General features: G+C 32.8%; 1 protein-coding gene across 1 annotated transcript in view; it reads right to left on the bottom strand.

Annotated features, from left to right (window-relative positions):
• Positions 1-311: 311 nt before the first annotated feature.
• Positions 312-21,920, bottom strand: part of LOC149908818 (uncharacterized) — a 52,882-nt gene continuing 31,273 nt past the window's right edge. Inside the window, exons 4-7 of the mRNA XM_090101576.1 lie at positions 8,036-8,171; positions 4,759-4,892; positions 1,305-1,521; positions 312-745 (exon numbers count right to left, since the gene is read on the bottom strand). Of these exons, the coding sequence (XP_089957702.1) occupies positions 597-745; positions 1,305-1,521; positions 4,759-4,892; positions 8,036-8,171 (636 nt within the window). The 3' untranslated portion in view covers positions 312-596. The remainder of the gene's footprint in view (positions 746-1,304; positions 1,522-4,758; positions 4,893-8,035; positions 8,172-21,920) is intronic.

Here is a 21,920-nt window from a genome sequence, read left to right on the forward strand (position 1 = left end):
AAGACTATAAAGAAGCGCTGCACTATTTTTAGTTATTATATATGAAAAATTCAATTTCCCTCTAAGACTTTTATGTTCGCGAATGAAAATATAAATCATGAATTTCGCTGCTTGCTACTTGCATTTTTAAATTGCTATATAATGTTATGCGAGTCATTTTTTGAAATGATTCAACTTGAAAATGTATTCAAAAAGACACTAAAGTAATTGATATATTCTATAGATTAGAAGCATACTTTCACTGTTAATAAGAGTTTGGAAACAATTAAAATACATCACACATTTACCGCTTGTCAAAGTTGAAAGATTTACGACATAATTTACAAACGTTTTAAAACTATTTAAGAAACTCGATAACAATATTATTATCTTACAAAGTTGCTTAAATAAATTATGCTTTACCACGAACTCAAGTATGTATAAACATTGTTAAAAGTCAATTTATCGAGAAGTCTGACTAAAATCATTACGGCACGAATGACTTATGAAATTTATAATCAACAAAAGTTTGTTGAAAATGAACGTTTCGAATTCGGAGTTGTTTTTTCAGTATACAATTTTTATTTATAATACAACAATTTTAGATAGTAGTTACATTAAAATATTGTTAAAAACACATCGTATCCAACAATAATTAGGACAATTAGGGAGTAATGTATTTTGGAGCGTTCGCATTTATTTAGCGTCGAACTCATTATTTTGACCGGGAGTTGAGGCGGCGTCGGCTCCAGGCGAACGACATTTACTGGAACAAAAATAATGTTATTAGTGAATATAAATGGCTTTCGGAACAACTTCGTAACGGATTTATCATTTAACTTTATTATTTAATCCGACGTTTAGAATAGACTACGTCAATCACTTACACTAGTCTAGCAGTAACACGGCTTCAGGCTTGCATGTAATTGCAATGTAATTCAAATCAAATAAAATCTGTGATGGTCAGCGCTCGATAAACTGAAATAGATATTTGTCAGTCCTATTTACATTTTATTTATATTACTTTTGCTCCAATCGTTATCAGTATCGATAGTATACCAAAAATTTACAGTTTCTAGAGTCCTATACCAATCTATCGTGTAAAGGTATGCAAGCACAGTACCGAAGGGCTGGTTTCTTAGTTTGCTTAAAAATGCCTCATAGCCTATTTTTATGATACTTTTTGACGTAGATTTTCATACAATATTTGTGATTTTAACCATTGAATTTAACTGGCAATTACGAACTATGCAGATTATATTATTTAGCTATGTAACCGGCCGTAAATCTCCTAATAACGTCAACTATCACTATAAAAACCTTACCAGTAATCGTTTGATTCTGGACGTCAGCGTAACCTTCTCCAATAGTCGGATAGCTTGGGATGGTACTCAGGCAGGTGATGTCAACCGTCTGGTTCGGGAACAGCTGCAGGCTCGAGAGGGGAAAGCGGAGAGAGGAGTTGGTGAGAGATAGCGGCATCCCGTGGTGGTGACGGTGCACGTTCACCGTGCCGTGCGGGATCGTCAACCTTTCGTCCACCTATAACAAAATCAATATATGAAGACAAAATTTATATAATTACAAATTAGATGCGCTTATAAAGATACAGATTAACATACATAAATGTCGGCGTTTGTCGAATATAGTCTTTACTCTAGGTATAAGTCTAAATATATTGCTATGTAAGATTCGGTGTTGGAAAGCTTCGCGAAAGATGCGTTTTTAAGAAGTAGATCCACCTATTATATTCCTTTAAAAATGATTCAAAAGTTATAGAATAAGTAGGCAGTAGTTAATATCTGTATTATTAAATCATTTTGCATCAGTTATACAGAGTACGTTGCAAGCACCGTCCCTAACCATTACTTATTTGCCCCGATCATTCCTTCAGGACCATCGATCTCGATTAAACCGGGATACTGTAATTCCTTTGAATTAGTTATGACGCATTTGCAATAACTTTCCGATGAATACTAAATATAGCAGCATACTGGTATTAAGATGAATGTACTATTGTTAACGTATTATGGGACCCATGAGTGAACATGTTGATTACAGCTTATTACATCTATTTCTTGGGAAAGCGATAAGTGATAGTATATTATTATTATAAATATTATTTTACTGTACTATTAGGTCGACTTAATAGTATATGACAAGTAGGATATTTATAATATAACAAATATAATTATTTTACTCCACACTGAATTAATTATTCTAGTCGATTGATTTGATAGTCGACGCCTACTCTTTACTAAAATAGAATACGATACCTGACTTCTCAAGATTTGAATAAATCAATATGCATAATTAATTAACAGTAGGTACGTCGTACAATTTGTAGGTCAAAACAAGGAGTAAACTCCCGCTAAATAATTAAAAAAAGGTGTAACCACAAACAATATAATGTTTATAGCATGCTGATATAGCGTGGTTTTGAATCCCCAAGTCTGCGTAAAACGACTGGATATAAAAATTTAATAACTTCCTGCTTTGTTTATGAAAAGGTTCGCCGCAACTGGCGTGTATTAAAGGATTTTATTTAATAAACAGTACAGATTATAATTGGCCAAAGAACGACCTTGATAATGGAATATTGTATAATGAAATTACGAGAAAACATCAGGATTATTTAGTTATTTAAATTAAGCTAGCTCGCTATTCGGTGATTATATTTTAAGATTAGGTATTATTTGTCATAGTTTGAAAGATTTGCGAAATGGGTCTTTCGTTCAGAATGCGAATTTCAGAACCTACTGAATAATAATGAGTTCTTTTCATTAGACAGACAAGCAATTTAAAGTATCTAATAGGGAAAATTAATGTTAGGTATTATTATTATATACTACACGATCATATAACTTTCAATCAAAGTAAGTATGTATATTTTCCCCAGCCACGAATTTATCTAATGGTCTGGTCGTATTCATCTAATCGTGAACAAAATGTATTGTACCCGTCAAAAGACTTTTTCTCGAGAGGATCTTATTTAGCATAACAACATTATTACAACAAGAATACTTATAAAAGCTACGCACAGATTTAAATAAAGATACTACAAAGTATCTAGATTTTGATTAAGTTTCTTTCGATCGCAAGTCAATAATGTCATTAATTCACTTTTACAAGTATATTAAGGTTATATTGAAAGGCATGTTAATGTAAATAAAGACTTAAATATACCTATAAATAACCATCCAGAAGTGGCATAGAAAATACTAAAAAGTATATACCTACCTACATCAAAATATATTATCAGTTTTAAATTTTACTCCTGTGTGTACTCAGTACTTCTAAGTACTAGCCTATCAGTGGTGTCAAAAAGCTGAATACGAAAGGCCAAGTTATATTTTCAACAAATAAATATAAAAAGCATCTTGACTATCAAGATGTTCTAAAACTGGAAGCAAATCAGACCATCTTTGAAAGTAACGATGTCACATATATAAACACGTTACACTTAGAAAAACTTATTTTTAGGTTTTCAAAAAGAGCTGAAGGAGAAGATGACAATCCACGGTTAATTGTATATTTCTTAAAAGATACAGAAAGAGTAGGTACTGTATTATACCACCACCACGACTGCATACCAAAATATATTATCAATATGAAGGATATATCATTGAAAACTTGGGCGTTTTTGACACGATTGGCATACGCTAAACAAGTGCGTTAATTGTAATGTCAGTCACCAGCTCCTTCGATCCCGGACTATTCAATTATGAAGCAAATTCAAATTCCACGTCAAAACAGACGAGCATTATTCAAACATGTATTATGGCACACATCGGTGACGAACTGTAAACGTATCCGAATCAAATGAAAACACGAGCTGTCGTGCGAACTGATTAAACGGCCTAAATCCTAACATAGCTAAAATAGCCGTAACTGAATTTCAAATTCGCATAGTTTATTTATGAACAGTTGACGTAATTGATGGATTGCTTTAATACACCCGGATTATACTGGGATCATATGGTTTTGTTATTCTGATCATTATACAATATGACACATTATAGATGAGGGAGATGACTAATGTGTGGAGTTAAATAGGTTAAGAGCAATTATGGTTGTCAATCAAAGTTCTATTATTCACTCGGCGGGTCCCAACAGAACGCGTAGCCTCGCGAAGCAATTGGCGCGCATAGCAGCTCGGTCTACGTGAACGCGGTAAGAGAATATGGCAAAAGCACACGTTATTTAAGTCGAAATCACTGGTCAGAAAAAAGACTTTTCAACAAAATCGAACCAGATTTGGAAACATTAACTTTTTTATATTTATGAAAGATAAAATTAACTTTTAAACAGCAATAATATCCAAAAGCCAATATTAGTATTTTTTTTAAACCGAGTAGAAAATAATAATGTTTTATGGAAGCCCCAGTTCTATATTACGGAATCGAAATTCATTCCTCGCACAAAATATATAAAATCTATCGAGGTCCAAGGGCCGATTGAAGAGGACTGGCCGACAATCTTGCCCTTACGCTTTAAGAATATCACCTTTCATCCTTCACAGTGGTAACACACTTGTTTTCATAAAAATATGCTTAGAAATTTCGTATTCTGATAAGAATACGTTACACGTTTTCTTAGTATAAAATATAATATTATTATATAAGACTCGTGATAAACGTGAATGTTCATTTATATAAATTTAAAAAACATGAAATATAAATACAAAACAAGACGCTAAACACAAATGGTACTTTTAAACCGAATTATTTTACTTAGAGAATGATGATAATTTATTAGGAATTAATAATAATTTATTACCTTTTCGTTATTGATGAGCCAAGTGAGGTAGGGTGCGGGGTACGCGGGCGCACTGTGGCACGTGGCTTCTAAATCTCCATTTGGTGACAACTTCTGATGTTTTATTTTTATTTTTGGACGGTGTTTCTGGCGAACTAGATTAAAAGAGAAATAATTTATTTAGTTTATAGAAATAGAATTAATATTAAACTTGAAATAACACTGTCTGGCTCACGCAACAACATAAAGACATAGTATTATATTAATTGTGGTGAAACTTTATTTATTATATTAAAAAAAATATTATTAGCACCTACAATAATGAGCATGTTTATTTGTGTAAACAGTACCTTGCGGGTTAAATATTAATGAAAAAATCGCATGTATACAAGGTGTAAAAATATTCCACACGAAAACCCCTCACGGATAGAAATAAGGGAAAGTAACACAAAAATTCTTAACAATCAAAATATCATGTATCCATACCCTTTATATGATAATGGTGTTGGCATATTGATATCTAATATACAGGTATCGAATAACTTGGAATCAAAACTAATACAAAAGGTTCGACGTGAAGTTTTATTAATATTATTATCATGTGTACGTAATGGCGTGTATTTTGTTTCAGTGTGACGTTATTATGTTTCAAGGCAGATAATGTGACTCGTTATACGATATACGCGTTGATATAACCTGGTTGTTGGAAGGTGGAATGGGTAGAAAAGTTCTTTGATTATTCCTTTATTTGTACCTAACCTTTGGAATTAAGATTTTAGTTAATACTAGCTTTCCGCCTGCGGCTTCGCCCGCGTTTAAAAAAAAAACCCGCATGGTTCCCGTTCCCGTGGGATTTCCGGGATAAAACCTAGCCTATGTCACTCAGAAATGATGTAGCTTTCCAACAGTGAAAGAATTTTTCAAATCTGCCAAGTAGTTTCGGAGCCTATTCAATTCATACAAACAAACAAACAAACAAAAAATCAAACCTTTCCTCTTTATAATATTTGTATAGATGTATAGATGTATAGATGTATAGATATTCTCGTATATTAGCATGATAATATGTATATCAAAATAAGGTTCTATCTATTATATTATTTTAAATTTAAGATTATAATATAATATCTCAAGTATGTGTTATTAAAACAAAACATTTTAGGGAACAATAAACACTAAATAGTATTCAGTATACTTTTACTATATTATGCTTATATCGTATTGCACAAATAAAGACATTTCTCTTATATAATTAAAGCCGTATTGATAAAAACAGATTTACCATTAAACCCTAATCTCAAATTTGCATTCAGCCAAGTGTAAGATTCAATACGATTCCTGTCCACAGATAATTGGATTATCGACTGAGAATAACAATGATTGGGCTCTCCTGAATTTGGGGTCGCTTTCATACTATTCTGCCTTATTGATTTATGTACACAATTGTGCCTGATAGAATTATATACGGGACATTATTGGGGCATTATTTACATTGGAACTTTATAAAGAAAATAATTAGATAGTGTAAAAATTCTGAGGGAAAGGATTCTTGTTAGGTGTTAATTAGATTGATGTTTAGAAATTAAAGACTTTTTAACGGATTTTAAACGCGATTTATTCATAATATTATTTTCCCGACGTTTCAAACACTTTACAGGGAGCGTGGTCACGGAGAGACTGTCTCCCCGCGTATAATAAATCGCGTTTAAAATCCGTTAAAAAGTCTTTAATTTCTTAATGTATAATACTTGCGTAAAATCAAACACTAGAAAATACTAGATTGATGTTGTAAATTTCAACTTTACATTCTATACTATTATTTTTTGTTTCAATTAAGTATATAAATAATTAACCAAAGTAACGTTGTCCGTCAAATTTTGACCCTGCTGGAAAATTTAATAAAAAAAAATCATACGATGAAGAACGTCAATTTTTTTTACATTTTCATTTAAACTAAACAAAATTACATACTTCCACGAACACAAAGTTACAAATCCTAGATCGATAAAAGTAAGATATTTAGATTGACGTCATTGCTTGACCTTAATGAGAAACAGAGAATTAAAAGAATAAAACAAGAAGAAAGTTAATCGATAACCGTAAAATGTTAACCTTACAAACTTCAAACCTTTTCATCGACATAGTGTGAGTTCAAATAAATAATGAGGTCGTAACGAATCCTTTTCCCAAATGTTTCAAGTTTATGTTTAAATTATTATATTATAAAGGTAATTCAATATAATTATAGGCTCACCATTATAATAGCTGAGCTTAGGTAATTATAAGATTATTACGAAATTACTGTCTATTAAATTAAATATTAAGTAACAGAAAGTACGATGGATTAGTAAGTTATTACGTTTTATATTTATAGTACTTGGTAATTTCAAGATGTTTCGAACAAACTAATTAACGTAAACAGCTACTTAACTTATTATCTTATTCTATAAAATTAGAATAAATTGCATTATATTTTGTCGCCAAGTATTGAAACTTCGCAGTATGAAAAGTGTTAAAATTGAGTTAGGTTTTATTTTATCATACATCAAGAACAGCAAAAAAACTAAGATTAATACACTAGTGTCTTACTAAATTATAAAAAATCGAAATACTATTTTATTATCTATATTATATCACATATTGTATTACATCAGTAAAGGCTGAAGAAATTATTAATTCTTCGAATGATCTTCCTTTCATCTCTAAGTGATAAAAATCCTGCATTTCTATGTAATATTGATGATAATTTTATACAAAATAATGCAAAAGTCTACTCACAAAGAGAAATTATAAAAGTTAATGTTAAAAGGAATTTTAAATTATATTTTATTCTTGTAGAACGAATAAAAATGGCCGCTAAGATGCAAGGAGCTCTTAGCCGTAAGCGTTGAGTTTTGTTGGCGGATAGAAGGCTTTTTTACTAAAACTTAATCATATTATTTGAAGCAACTAGAGCTCGAAAACCCGTATTTTTTATAGCCCGTATTATATTTTACAACTATGATGGAAATGTTCCCGTTTCATGTAAAACAGATGGGAATTAAAACAACCCTTCAATGTGACTAATAGGGTCCTAATATTTTGTGTTTTTATCAATGATACCTCTTGTTTGTATATATAATATTATTATTGGTTTTTACCCTTTAAATCTTGATGTCATTGTGCTGGTACTCAATTATATAATGAACTTTCATTCAAAGTTTATTTCAACAATAATTTTATTATATACAAGAGCATATTTTATAAGAGGTAGTGTCATTTTAATATGCAATAATCAAGGATGAGAAATAAATCTTACCTATAACGTTCAGCTCGTGTATTTTCGAAGGCTTCGAATACAACGGTATTTCCATAGCAATTTCACACGCGTACGTTCCAGCTGCGCTGAAATCCATTCTGTCCATAGTTATGGAGGTGGGCGTCACTTTTATCAACTGCAATACAAAAAATAACAAGAGCCTATAGGATACAATAACAAAAACTTACAAAAACCATTGTAGGATATTCCTTGTGCCATGGGCACGTATATTAAACGCAAGTATTTTTGGTAGGTGAAACATAAAAATGTGTTGTACATACACACATCGAGTAGAAAAAGTATATAGTATATATTTTTGTGTAGTATATTGAGGCATTCAATGGTATTAATAATTTGTACTACCCATTTTATTACTTGTTGTTTGTAACTTTTATTCCAATATCCTTAAGCCGAGACCAATAACCTACCAAATATATGTAACAAAAAGGCTTTCCTAATGCTCTAAGAAGTAATGGCTCCTTTGATACAAAAACCATAATCCACAAAGCTACCAATATTTATCTTGACCGGGATTTGAGGCTGTTAGAAGTATTAGTCTTATGATTTTTGTAACATGAATTTATCTGGCTTTAAGGTGAGAGGCTAGACGGTGCCTGGAGGGATACCTGCGGGCTAGACGAGGCTTTGAAGACTGAGCTCAACTTATGACCTTGCTAAGTAATTCTAACTTTCTTAGACTTCTTTAAGATATATTGTTACATTATTACAGTATTGGAAATTATTATTATAGTGATTTTATTTATTGTTATATTCATCAATTTTTGAATTTTTACAACAATGCTATATTTTGTAATCTTTCGAAATGACATCATCGGCGCAGGCTTTAACTCTCATGCTTATGAAGTGCTACGCCGTAGCAAATCAAGTTCCCAGTAGATGTACCTTGTATTCTTTATTATATAATTTGTTAGAAAAATAAAATCATATTATGATAAACATTATTTTTTACATCTTAAGGTACTGTTGCCTTTTTTCAATCTTTTTACAAATAATACTAGCTTGTAAACTAAAAATAGTTGTTGCTATAGTGCTACGCCGTAAGATCAATGTATAAAACTGGACTTTAAAGTTCCATTAAAATTTAAATTAAGTATTTAATGATCTTTGTGTTTAATATTTAATCTTTTTCGGTATATCAGCCATTTACCCGCTCGAAAAATAATAACAAAACCCTGTTAGATTATAAAATTAAGGTTTAAAGATTACGGTTACGTTTTTTAAAAAATATTTAATTTAGAACATGCTTTTAAACCTTAAATGGATTGTTATCGTGGTATTTAAAATAGAATGAAACGCTTCACATAAACCAACGGAGTTACGTGATGCACGCGCGAGTAAAAAAAAACGTACGTACGTATTTAGTTTTACTTTAGTACCAACATATAAATAACTGGTCTATAAATATACAGGGTGTAATCGTTAAGTGTGCACAGGCGATTTTTCCGTAAGTATTACAGATAACAAAAAACTTTAAACTGATATCGAAAGTACTTAACCTAATGAGTAAAATGGCCGTAATAAATTTTTAAAAATAAATCGAGAAATATAAAAAAAATTATCTTTAAACCCTCCCATACATTAAGTATGAAATTAATATGAATATCCCATATACATTTAATATTAAACATTTTAGCTTTCTTTTTCTTTTTTGGTTTTCTGCTTTAATTACTTCGCAAATTTGAAGTGGCATTTTCCGGAGATTTTCCAGGCATTTTCCACACATTTCCCAGACATTTTCCGGACATTTCTCAGGCATTTTCCGGGGATCTTCCAGGCATTTTCCGGATATATTCCGGACATTTTCACATTTTCCGGATATTTGGACATTTTCCGGATATTTTCCAGGGATTTTCCACGGTTTTTCCGGAAGTTTCCACGCATTTTCCGGATATTTTCCAGACATTTTCCGAGCGTTTTTCAGGCAGTTTCCGGATATTTTCCGGGAATTTCCCAGGCATTGTCCGGGGATTTTCCGAGCATTTCCCGGGGATTTTCCGGATGTATTCAAGACATTTCCGGATATTTTCCGGACATTTTCACGCATTTTCCGGATATTTTCCAGGGATTTACTAGGGATTTTCCAGGCATTTTCCACGGTTTTTCCGGAAATTTCCACGCATTTTCCGGATATCTTCCAGACTTTTCCGAGCATTTCCCAGGCATTTTCCGGTTATTTTCCGGGAATTTCCCAGGCATTGTCCGGGGATTTTCCGGATGTTTTCCAGACATTTTCCGGACATTTTCCACGCTCCTCCCGGACATTTTCACGCATTTTCCGGATATTTTCCGGACATTTTCACGCATTTTCCGGATATTTTCCAGACATTTTCCGGAAATTTTCACGCATTTTCCGGATATTTTCCGGACATTTTCACGCATTTTCGGGATATTTTCCAGGGATTTTCCAGGGATTTTCCAGGCACTTTCCACGGTTTTTCCGGTCCACGCATTTTTCGGATATTTTCCAGACTTTTCCGAGCATTTCCCAGGCATTTTCCGGGAATTTCCCAGGCATTGTCCGGGGATTTTCCGAGCATTTCCCGGGAATTTTCCGGATGTTTTCCAGACATTTTCCGGACATTTTCCAGGCATTTTCCACGCTTCTCCCGGACATTTTCACGCATTTTCCGGACATTTTCACGCATTTTCCGGATATTTTCCAGGGGTTTTCCGGAAATTTCCACGCATTTTCCAGATATTTTCCAGACATTTCCCAGGCATTTTCCGGGAATTTCCCAGGCATTTTCCGGGGATTTTCCTAGCTTTTCCCGGGGATTTCATTTTTTTACAGGCTATGTCAGAGAAATGTCCGGAAAATGCCTGGAAAATATCTGGAAAATACCCGGAAAATGCGTGAAAATTCCTGGAAAATCCCTGGAAAATGTCCGGAAAATTCTCGGAAAATATCCGGAAAATGCGTGAAAATGTCCGGAAAAACGTGGAAAATGTCACTTCAAATTTGCGAAGTAATTAAAGCAGAAAACCAAAAAAAGAAAAAGAAAGCTAAAATCTTTCATATTAAATGTAAATGGGATATTCATATTTCATACTTAATGTATGGGACGGTTTAAAGATAATTTTTTTGATATTTCTCGATTTATTTTTAAAAATTTATTACGGCCATTTTACTCATTAGGATAAGTACTTTCGATATCAGTTTAAAGTTTTTTGTTATCTGTAATACTTTCGGAAAAATCGCCTGTGCACACTTAACGATTACACCCTGTATATAATTTCTTAATAATTTATTACCGTTTCGCATGTTACATATGTGAATATATTGTTATACTGTTAATAGCGAACTTTCACGTGAATAATTTGTGATTGTACTATATAATAATGAATTAGATAATATTTTTATTGTGCTTCTAAAAAGATAGTAATTTTGAGCTTGTAGTTATTTATATTTTCATATTATAACTAGCGGTCCGCCCCGGCTTCGCCCATGGTACATAATATTTACGTTTTCTCTACATAAAAACCATCCTCGTACTTCAAGGAACATAATAAAAAAAGAATTATCGAAATCGGTTCAGCCATTCTCGAGTTATGCGCTTACCAACACATTTTGCGATTCATTTTTATATATCAGAAGATAAAATATTATGCTACGTGTATGCCATGATAGCATAACACATACAACAAACCTTATCCTGATTTGATCCACCACTGTATTCAAATTCAAAACGATTGCAATTAAAATGTAAAGAACAGAACAAATCTTGCATTCAAAATAACAAATATGAACAAAATAAAACATAAATTCTACAAAGTAACATAAATAAAATCCGCATACCAGATGTATGAGTTTGCATTTTCATAAGTCATATCTACAAGAAATATTATACGACTATATTGCGAGTTACTATCTAATCTTTGATATACCTACAGAGAAATGCACTTCCTATCTTGTTAGTGTTATTCCGTCCAATACAATTCTTCGAACAATGCGTTTCAAGCTTCAAAGGATATGAGGGAACTGTTTATTAATGAAAATCCCGTTATTACTCAGTACAATGGAGTATGTGTTTGTTTTAATAAACCACGTATTCGTCTTGATTTCCAAGATTATTATTTTATTTACCACACAACCTTATAAATAAAAATAAATTTTTAGGTAGGTATTCTAAGTACCTAAATATTATTCCAATCTTAATATATATAAATCTCGTGTCACAATGTTTGTCCTCAATGGACTCTTAAACCACTTAACCTATTATAATAAAATTCGCACACCGTGTGCAGTTCGATCCAACTTGAGAGATAGGATAGTTTAAACATGTAGGTACCACGGGCGAAGCCGGGGTGGACCGCTAGTATTACAGAATAGGTCTTGATAGATAAATGAAAAATATTTCAAGTACCAGTATTGTAAATAAACTTTTGAACATCTTTCGCTCTTTAGTGACTTTTTATAAACTAATCTTGTTTTTTTTCAGGCCACAGAAGATTTCCCGACCATGATGCTTCATACGACATCACGGCGTCTTTCAATGTATTAATAATAAATAATAATAATAATAAATAAATAAAATTCATTTATTTCAGGCCACATAGCCCATATAGTATTAGTAACATCATAACCTAGTGTTAGTATTACAAATTACAATTATCTATTAATTACATACATTTATTCCTACAGCCTAATTTACAAAGCCAATGTTTGCTAATAACATTATCCAAATAGTTTAATACCTTTAAAACAATATTTGTACTTTTACTTATCCGATCTCTAATAGAAAAAATCTTTTTTCTCATTATCGCATAAAAGTCATTTACCCTATATAATGTAAACATCAAGGAGGCACTACAGTAACGCGGCAGACCCATAAACATCCTAAATGCGTTGTTATATTGAACTCTTAGAATGTTTATGGTCCTACGCGTATAATTAACCCAGAGGTTGCTCGAATAAAAAGACTGACAATACGAGGTAAAAAGAAGCTTTTTAACATTTTTACTGCACTGCTTAAATCTTCTTATAATCATGTTAGATCGTACAGCTAAACCTCGCCTTTCTCTCTCTATGTCAGCTTCGTCGCTTAGAGTACTGGTGACAAAGTGACCTAGATATTTAAAATTTTCTACAATTGCTAGTTTCGTTCCGTTCAAATAAATAGGTGGGATGTTATCGGGACCCTTTCCTGAGCGAAATACCAAGACATTACTTTTCTTCTCATTGTACAATAACCCGTGTTCGCTAGCAAAATTTTGACATATATCTACCAGTACTCTAAGACCCTTGATCGAGGGGCTAAGGAGCACCATGTCGTCCGCGTAACTTATGTTATTGACATTAAACCCGCCGATATGACAGCCGACATGGGCTGAACTCAGCTCCTCGATCAGTGCGTTGACATAAAGATTGAATAGGATCGGAGAAGTCAGTCCGCCCTGTCTTACACCACAGTTCAATATGTATGTATCTGAATATGAACGCTGCCACTTTACAACATTCTTTTGGTGCTGATACCAATATTTCAAGATACGAATAATACTATGAGGTACACCCGCGTTAAACATTTTGTCCCATAACTTATTGTACACCACTCTATCATATGCCTTGCTTAAATCTAGAAAACACGCATACACAGAAGTTTTTCTAGATTTATAATAGTTAACACAACTCTTTAATGCAAATATCGCAAGATCCGTAGATAAATTTTGTCTGAAGCCAAATTGACGATCATTAATTTTAACACTCTTCTCTAGGTAGCCCAATAAAATAAATTCAAAAACCTTTGACAACACAGTGGCCACTGATACCGGTCTATAATTACCCATGTCAGAAAGGTCACACAACTTACTTTTTACAATTGGGACAACCGTGGTCATCATTAAAGATTCCGGCAATACGCTATGCTTAATAAAATGGCTAAACAGATAACTTAACAGCTTCACAAAAGTCGGTCCAGCATATAACAGGTGCTCAATGTTCAGACTATCATGACCTGATGATTTTCCTCTTTTGAGATGTTTAAATGATCTTATTACATCTTTTTCTGTGATTTCTATATCAATCAGGTCACCACACTCTGTTTCACATTCTTTGGCGTTCAATAGCGGCTGTACCAGAAAATGGTCTTTAAAACTATTTGCAATTTTTGTGCAATCACTCTCACATCCTATTGTACTAGAAACAACCCTATTCTGATGGCACGTATTTGTAATTTGCCAAAATTTAACAAAATTTTGATTACTGTGATGTTTAGCTAATAAATCAAACTTGACCTGTTCTTCATTTTTTTGACACTTTTTTAAAGCTGCTCTAAATCTATTTCGCGAAGATCGCATTTGTTCGTACACTGAACCACAACGAGGCTTACTACATGAAATCCACATCTTAAAATATATTCTAGCCTTTTTGTGTAACTCTTTGACGTGATCATTCCACCCTAGGATACGTTTTTTATTAATAACCTTATTGTTTATATAACTATAAGCCGCGCCTTCCTTCAAAATGTTGATAATATTATTATACATAGATACTAAATAGTCAGAATGATCTTTTATGAAACAATGTGAGTTGTGGCTTTGACATTTTAAATGCAGGTTTATGGTTTTAAATTTACTTTCACAATATTTACTATATACTTCAATTTGTTTTAACGTTCTATTACCCCAAACTATCTTATTACATTCTATATCCTTACTTGACCCTATAACCTTTGGTGGAATACTCACGTCAAATTTACAAAATATTAACAAGGGATAATGATCTGACCATGTTACGTCGTAAAGAATACTACACTTTTCAATGGTATTTGAGGCGAGCCTAGTACACACGCAATGGTCTAGCCACCTCAAAGTTCCGTGCGCCTCACTTACGAACGTGTAGGATGATTGACTATCTAACATTTCTATATCCGAGCATCGCCAGTCAATCTCCTCACAAAAAGCCAAAAGTTCATGCCCAAACAATGCATCGGGGTGCGCATTATAATCCCCTAACATATACACTAATTGTACACAACTATTCTCGACGATAGCATTCATCGCACTTAATGTACTCGTAAACTCCGGCAAGTTATCGCTACAGTCACAAGGCATGTACACACTCATCACGATAAATGATATGTTTTGCAGATGAAATTCTATTGCCACTATGCGAGAGTTGTCATCTACCACATCAATTATTTTAGTCTGCTGAAATAGATTCTTTCGCCACAGCAAAGCCACACCACCATAAGGTCTGCCACGCAAAATACCCGCGGACATATCAACGGCTGAAATTCCATGGAATGAGAAGTCCTCATGGATCTGACTTAACAATCCAATATCACTTGGCAAAAGCCAAGTTTCCTGAAGTGCAATTATATCGGAACTATAACACAATTCACGAATGTGCTCAGCAGATCTTTTTGCCGATTTACAATTAAAAGATGATAGTTTTAAAGTTACAGCCATATTAATTATTTATATCACGATTATCATTTTCACTAGCATTATTGGGCAATTTATTATATCTTTTATATATATATTTTCTGTACACAATGCCAGGAGGCCAAAAATCCTCATTTAGAAATACATTTAATTTCTGCGCTTCTATAGTAACAACAAACGTATTAAAACTTGTTTGATTCTTATACGACTTCAGGTGCTCAATTTTTATAATATTTTCGCCTTTCTTTTTTATGTATTCTTGTAGTTTATCGGCTGAAATATCCGAGCGTACCCGCGATATATACAGTGCAGATGTACTCGGTACTGCCGGCAATAAGTCGTCAGCGTCCCCCTTCCCTCTCATATTTCGATTTTTTAAATATTTTTTTCTTTTTGTGACAAATTGAAAGCCATCGGCATCTACTAGATTTTTAGATTTTTGCTTATTTATATTTTCTTCCGGAATGGTCACCGCATCACGATACGAGTAACTGTGTGCACTGGCCTTTATGTTAGCATCCACTAAGCCACGCCTCCTTCGTGCCGGTTCATTCATACGTACATCAGACTGAGTCGATTTTATTATTTCCGATGCAGGTAACGGTGAAATTACTTCCTTCGAACTACCTTCAGTATTCTGTACATTTTTTAACGAATCATATGATTGTTGTACAGTACTGCACAAAGGTTTGCGTTGATTAAAGATTTCAGTTTTTATTGTGACCATATCGTTTTGAATTTTAGATATTTCATTTTTTACAACCATGTTCATTTTCATAAACGTAACTTCCGATCTTAGGGAAGTTAGCTCTTTTAAAATTTTGGTGACATCTAAGTGATCGAACGTTACTGGCGGAATTTTGTGTAAATCTTTTGCTACAAAAATCGGTAAGTTATCGGGTTCGGTGTCTTTTAAAATTTTAATAATGTCCTGGACATTTTTGACTGACCTTGTTTCGCCCTTTCTTGTAGTGATTCTTGTTCCCAAATTCTCACAAATAACCGCCTTCGCACTTTCTATTTCTTTTTCCGAAAAACTCGACGTACATATTTGAGTTATTGCTTGTTCATCAATAACATCTATTCGATTACAAATATAACATAGTACTTCATTAATTATAATTTCTTTATCACTCATTTTTAAATAAATATTTCAACTTGATTGGCTAGGTGTACAACATTTTAGACGTCTGTTCAAACCAACTGCCAAACATAATGATCGTAAAGACAAACGTAACAAGTCTGTTTCTTATTCTACGTACATCAGAGGCTTGTATTATGCAAATTGTCTCAGTGTGAAGTCAGAAACGCAATTGTAACCACGTAATGCTGCATACAATTAGATAATTAGAACGTAATTAGTAGTTGAAACGATAATGCCACGAAAATTTAATTTAGCGAGTTACATTTGGTTTGAATGGTGGTTGAAAATAATTAGATATTTGCCATATTACTCGAATTGCAGGCATCAGTGTTAGATTATTATACATTGAAATTATACCTATAATAGCTTGATATAAAATGAAGGTAATAAAAAGTATGTGTGCTGTGTTTTTATGCTTTAGGCAATGGATGGATAACATAACCACACATAACAGTACCACTAGCTACTAGATTATAATATACTAGATTTCCGCCCGCGGCTTCGCCCGCGTTTTCAAAGAAAAACTCGCATAGTTCCCGTTCCCGTGGGTTTTTCGGGATAAAACATATCCTATGTGTTAATCCAAGTTACCCTCTATATGTGTGCTTAATTTCATTGTAATCAATTCAGTAGTTTTTACGTGAAAGAGTAACAAACATCCATACAAACTTTCGCCTTTATAATAGTATTAAGATTCTGTGCTACAGGTGTAGTATATTATCTGTGGCACCACATTATTGTTCAAAGTTGGTATAATATTATATTGTCTGTATTCTGATAGATTCCAATCCATTCTTTATATTAAAAAAAAAGTTATCGATGTAACTAAGAACTAGTTATTTATGTGGTCATAAAATATTTAATTCCTTTTATTAGAACGCATAATTTCTTCATCGAAGCAATTTATTTTTTATTACGACCAAATACCAATACTATGATTACTACAGCACACCGCAAGTATTTTCCTAGGTGTTAAACCACATAAGAATATTCATAGTGCACTTAAATGGTAATATGAGCTGTAGTATATGCAAGAAAAATATTCCTATTTACATTTTTATAAGCTTCAAACTTACAACATCGTTATATTGCCTATTAAAGGCGGCTATTTAAGGCGCGGGTCAAACACAAGCGGCGCGGGCGCGGGCGTGCCATAAGCGCACCTCTTGAATCTGTTTTGCACCACGTCCTTCTTATACATTTTGTATGAAAGAATTTTGGACAGGCGTCGAGACGGCACGCCACCGTTGTGCCAAGGTTGCGCCAAGGTTGCGCCTTTCCAAAATTATTTCATACAAAATGCTAATAGCGCACCCGATGCACGCCGGCAGCGCGCCCGCGGCGCGCCCGCGGCGCGCCGCGCCGCTTGTATATGTCCCGCGCCTAATGTTTCTGGTGCCTTATGTGTATAATTTTCTTCTTTACCCTTTCAATCGAGTAAGTAATAAAATAAATCGTAAACATAAAAATTAAATGAGCTTAAAATCTTTAAAGAAGACGCTTTAAAGGATCAAAGCTGGTTTTTAATTATTATTCTAAATGAATGGACGTGTTATCAGATCGTTGTATCGAGTGTTTACATAATCCTTGAGCGTTGTTCTTTGAAAAGTATTCAACATTCACGTCGCTAATAAATAATTCAACTTGATCAGTACATTTTCGTTTGTCGACTTGGAGCGTGGGTGCTATCTACGTGACGTACTTTCTTTCTCTATTAATCAAAGTGTCAACTAGCAGTGTGAATGTAAACGTTTGTGTCATATACTTGTTGGCATGTTACGTGACATCAGAATATATTTATTTATTTTTGAAACACTTATCGATTTTCGTGGATTGTTGAAAGCTAAAGGTCAAAGGCCACAATGACGGGAAGCCACGTTATTTAAGACTGTTAAAATCCCGTTTCAATATCATAACTTCGGATATTACTGAAAATTTTGATTCATTATAAACTCTAATAAAGTATGAAGGATATTTTTGAGTAGGTACATTCTTAAAGGTCATAAGTTCATTCCGTTCCAATCCACGTGTATCCTCAGCCATACATTTATTCTGCGTATTTAATTATTTATAATATTTCAGCGTGACTAAAAATGGAGACTACATAGACACATAGTCTAGCTATGGAGCGCCGCCTAATGTGACAGCGCGTTAAATTTTGACGTAGTATGATGGAAAGTTTTCGAGTGATAAATTAATCTAGTTTTCATCCCGAAAAATATAAAAAAATCATTCATTTATTTGAAACAAAAAAGAAAAGATTTAGATAATATTTTATTATGTTGAACTCGTAAGCTCTTTTTAATTTTGTTTGCACAAATCGGTTGTGAACATCACAAAAATACTATTAGTATTACCACAGTTGATGTGGTATAACGTATGTTGTTTTTTCTCTTTTTTGCTTTAAAAACTCGTAATATCTTCATAGTGGAGTTATAATTGCGTGTTCGTAATAGCCGCATAACTGCGTGCTACCGAATGTTTAATCATCAACGTCCAAGCGCTATCGATTGTGATACTATCCACAAATAGTTCTTTAAAATTGTAGTAATTATAACTCAAGGTATTCTGTAAACTACCACATAATTTAAAGTTGACACTAATAAAAAGTAAGTTAAAATTCCGTGGAAACTAACTACATTATATTTCTGGAAAGAATTGATAGAGGAAAGTAACCAAATATGGAATACCATTTTGTTTTTGGGATATAAAAGTAAAACTTTGCATAAATTAAATCAGTTTATTGTTTTTACTGGTCAGTCATACATCTTTATGTAATAATTAATAGCATTTAACGAAATATATCAGTAATCAAATTAAAATTTTACACAAAAAACAAAATCCCAAATGAGTAACCAAATATGGAATAGGTACCCATATATGGAATATAAGCATAAATCAACATAACAATAACCAAAATGTAATGAATATCTTTGAGATCAATTAAATGAATGTAACATATTGTGATAAATGGAAGAAGTTACGTAATTACTTGCAAAAGTCACAAATCCAGATCCATCTGGACCAGCACATCATAATGTGTTCAGAGCCCATACATCAAGCATTTAATTCAACTTTCTCCACTTTCATCCATGGAAAAAAGTCTTGAACAGAACCTCCTGATCCTCTGCTGATGCATGTATGTTACATTCTGCATCTGCAGAGTCAGAAGGCACTTGGTCCATCAACTCATCATGTTCCACTACCTTCATCAAACTGGATAGCGTCTAGTTCCTCAGAGTCTTTCTTCTTCACTATCATCCTTATTTTTCTTCGATTGTTTGTTTCTCTTAATAAAGTTGAAGAAGAAATAGAAATATAATGATGAAATAAAGTTGTCCTAGGGACTTGGAGATCCTGTGCCGCTTTCAAATACCCCATTTTCTTTTCTCGGACGAATTTTATAGATTGTGCCGTTTTTTCTTCATCCCAGATTTTTCGTTAGGTTGATTGTGAACCGGACATTCTAAAAACAAACATTACATACAGTTTTAAAAAAAATAATAGCAAGTTTATAGCATTCCATAATTAGACACCGACGACTGTCCATATTTGGATTTTTATACTCGTTCAAACTCTTCTAAATATTTTTTCAATTCACAATATTTTAAAGACAAAAGATCACAAAATGGTGAAATAAACATAATACCGATATACTAAATAGTATAACACTTATGTAAACAAACATAATAGCCGGTAAATACTCATTTATTACTTACCTTAAAAAATTTCTGCATGGCAACAAAACAAAACACCCCTGCTACACGGAAACCGTTCACGCAACTAACTCGATGGTGTTAGTGCGATAATTAGTACACCAAATGAAACAGAAGATGGTCGAATGTTGCGATTCATACTTATAGTATTAGAGAAAAGAAGGAATTCCATATTAGGATACTATTCCATATTTGGTGACTTTCCTCTATTTATTGCTCGACTTGCCTTTTCTAACATCACACATTTTTTTACAAAACATCTCCATTATTTAATTTGATAAATTATTATAGATTCTAAAACGTTCAAAGACACAACAAATACTTGTTAAATTTGTAGTGCTACAATGCAAAAAAAAAACAAGAATCATTTCAAAATTATTTTTGTAATAATTTATTAGAATTATTATTTTAGATTTAAAAAAGTTGCTAGACGTCCATACACCAATTTTCGCGTAACTTAACAAGATGGATACTCTAGAATTTTCTAAGTATTTACCTGGGACAATGCTCTTTATCTTTCCACAAATGCACTAAAGTTTACAACTGTGGTGTGTCTTTCAGGAGAGTACTAAGTTTTCAATTTATGTAACTTTCTTTAGAGATTTCTTAAATTATGTTAGACTACAACGATGTTTATTTTACTATTATGTTTAAACTCAAACATTTATTTTATTCAATTAGACTTCTTTTAGAAGCACTTTCGAATCGTGATTACCATAATGTTAATGGTATTGTCAAGTAAGACCACGTAAGACAATAATTAGTTTTTATTAGTAAATCTGATTAATCTGAGTATGATTCTGTTATTAAGTAATGAATGGTTCACAAGTTTGCATCCATCGTCTCTTTATAAGGAAGCATTTATGAAAACTGTCGTAAACGAACACAGATGATCGAAAAAAAGGACAAATAAAAAAAAAATTGATATATCTATAACACTTTTTGGCATTTTTATACGTTCGTTTTCCGCTACATTTCACCAGACGATGATCACTTAAAAAAAACGCTTCAGCCAAAGAGATGCAGTAATTACAATTTTGATAATACAGTTATTATTTCACTAAAAACATTTCATTAGAACATTCATACTCAAAATCCAAAATTCTATTTAAATAACACATCCTCTACATGAAAATGAAAAATGCTCTTCATGCTTAAGATATAATAAGATTGTCCCGTCTGTAGGTAGCGTGTGCACAATGGGTTACCTTAGATCGGATATTGGGTCGCGGATTACGGCACAGGTTATACATTTCATGACCGAAAATATCCGATACGCTTATCGAAACTTCTAATAGAAACCGTTACTATCTTTTTAAATGGCATTTTATGGTATAGACGCTTTAAAGCATGGCAATCGCTAATATAATATTATGAAAATGAATCATTTTAGGGGAATAAGTACGATAAATTGAAATAGGTAAAGAAAAATAGAATCGCTGATTCAGTCAAAAAGGTAAATAAGATAATGAGCAACCGTGTTAAACGTGTAATTTAAACAATGTAAATATTTCAACCAATTAGCAAGTAGAAGATATAAAATATAAAACAAACTACAACTTACACAAAATGAACAAACACAAGAACTAAATGAAATCCACGAGCGAAAACACCAACATTT

This window comes from Colias eurytheme, chromosome 4, assembly GCF_061535395.1.
Source record: "Colias eurytheme isolate Ceu_HAF_F1 chromosome 4, ilColEury1 Martin Lab GWU primary, whole genome shotgun sequence".
NCBI lineage: Eukaryota > Metazoa > Arthropoda > Insecta > Lepidoptera > Pieridae > Colias > Colias eurytheme.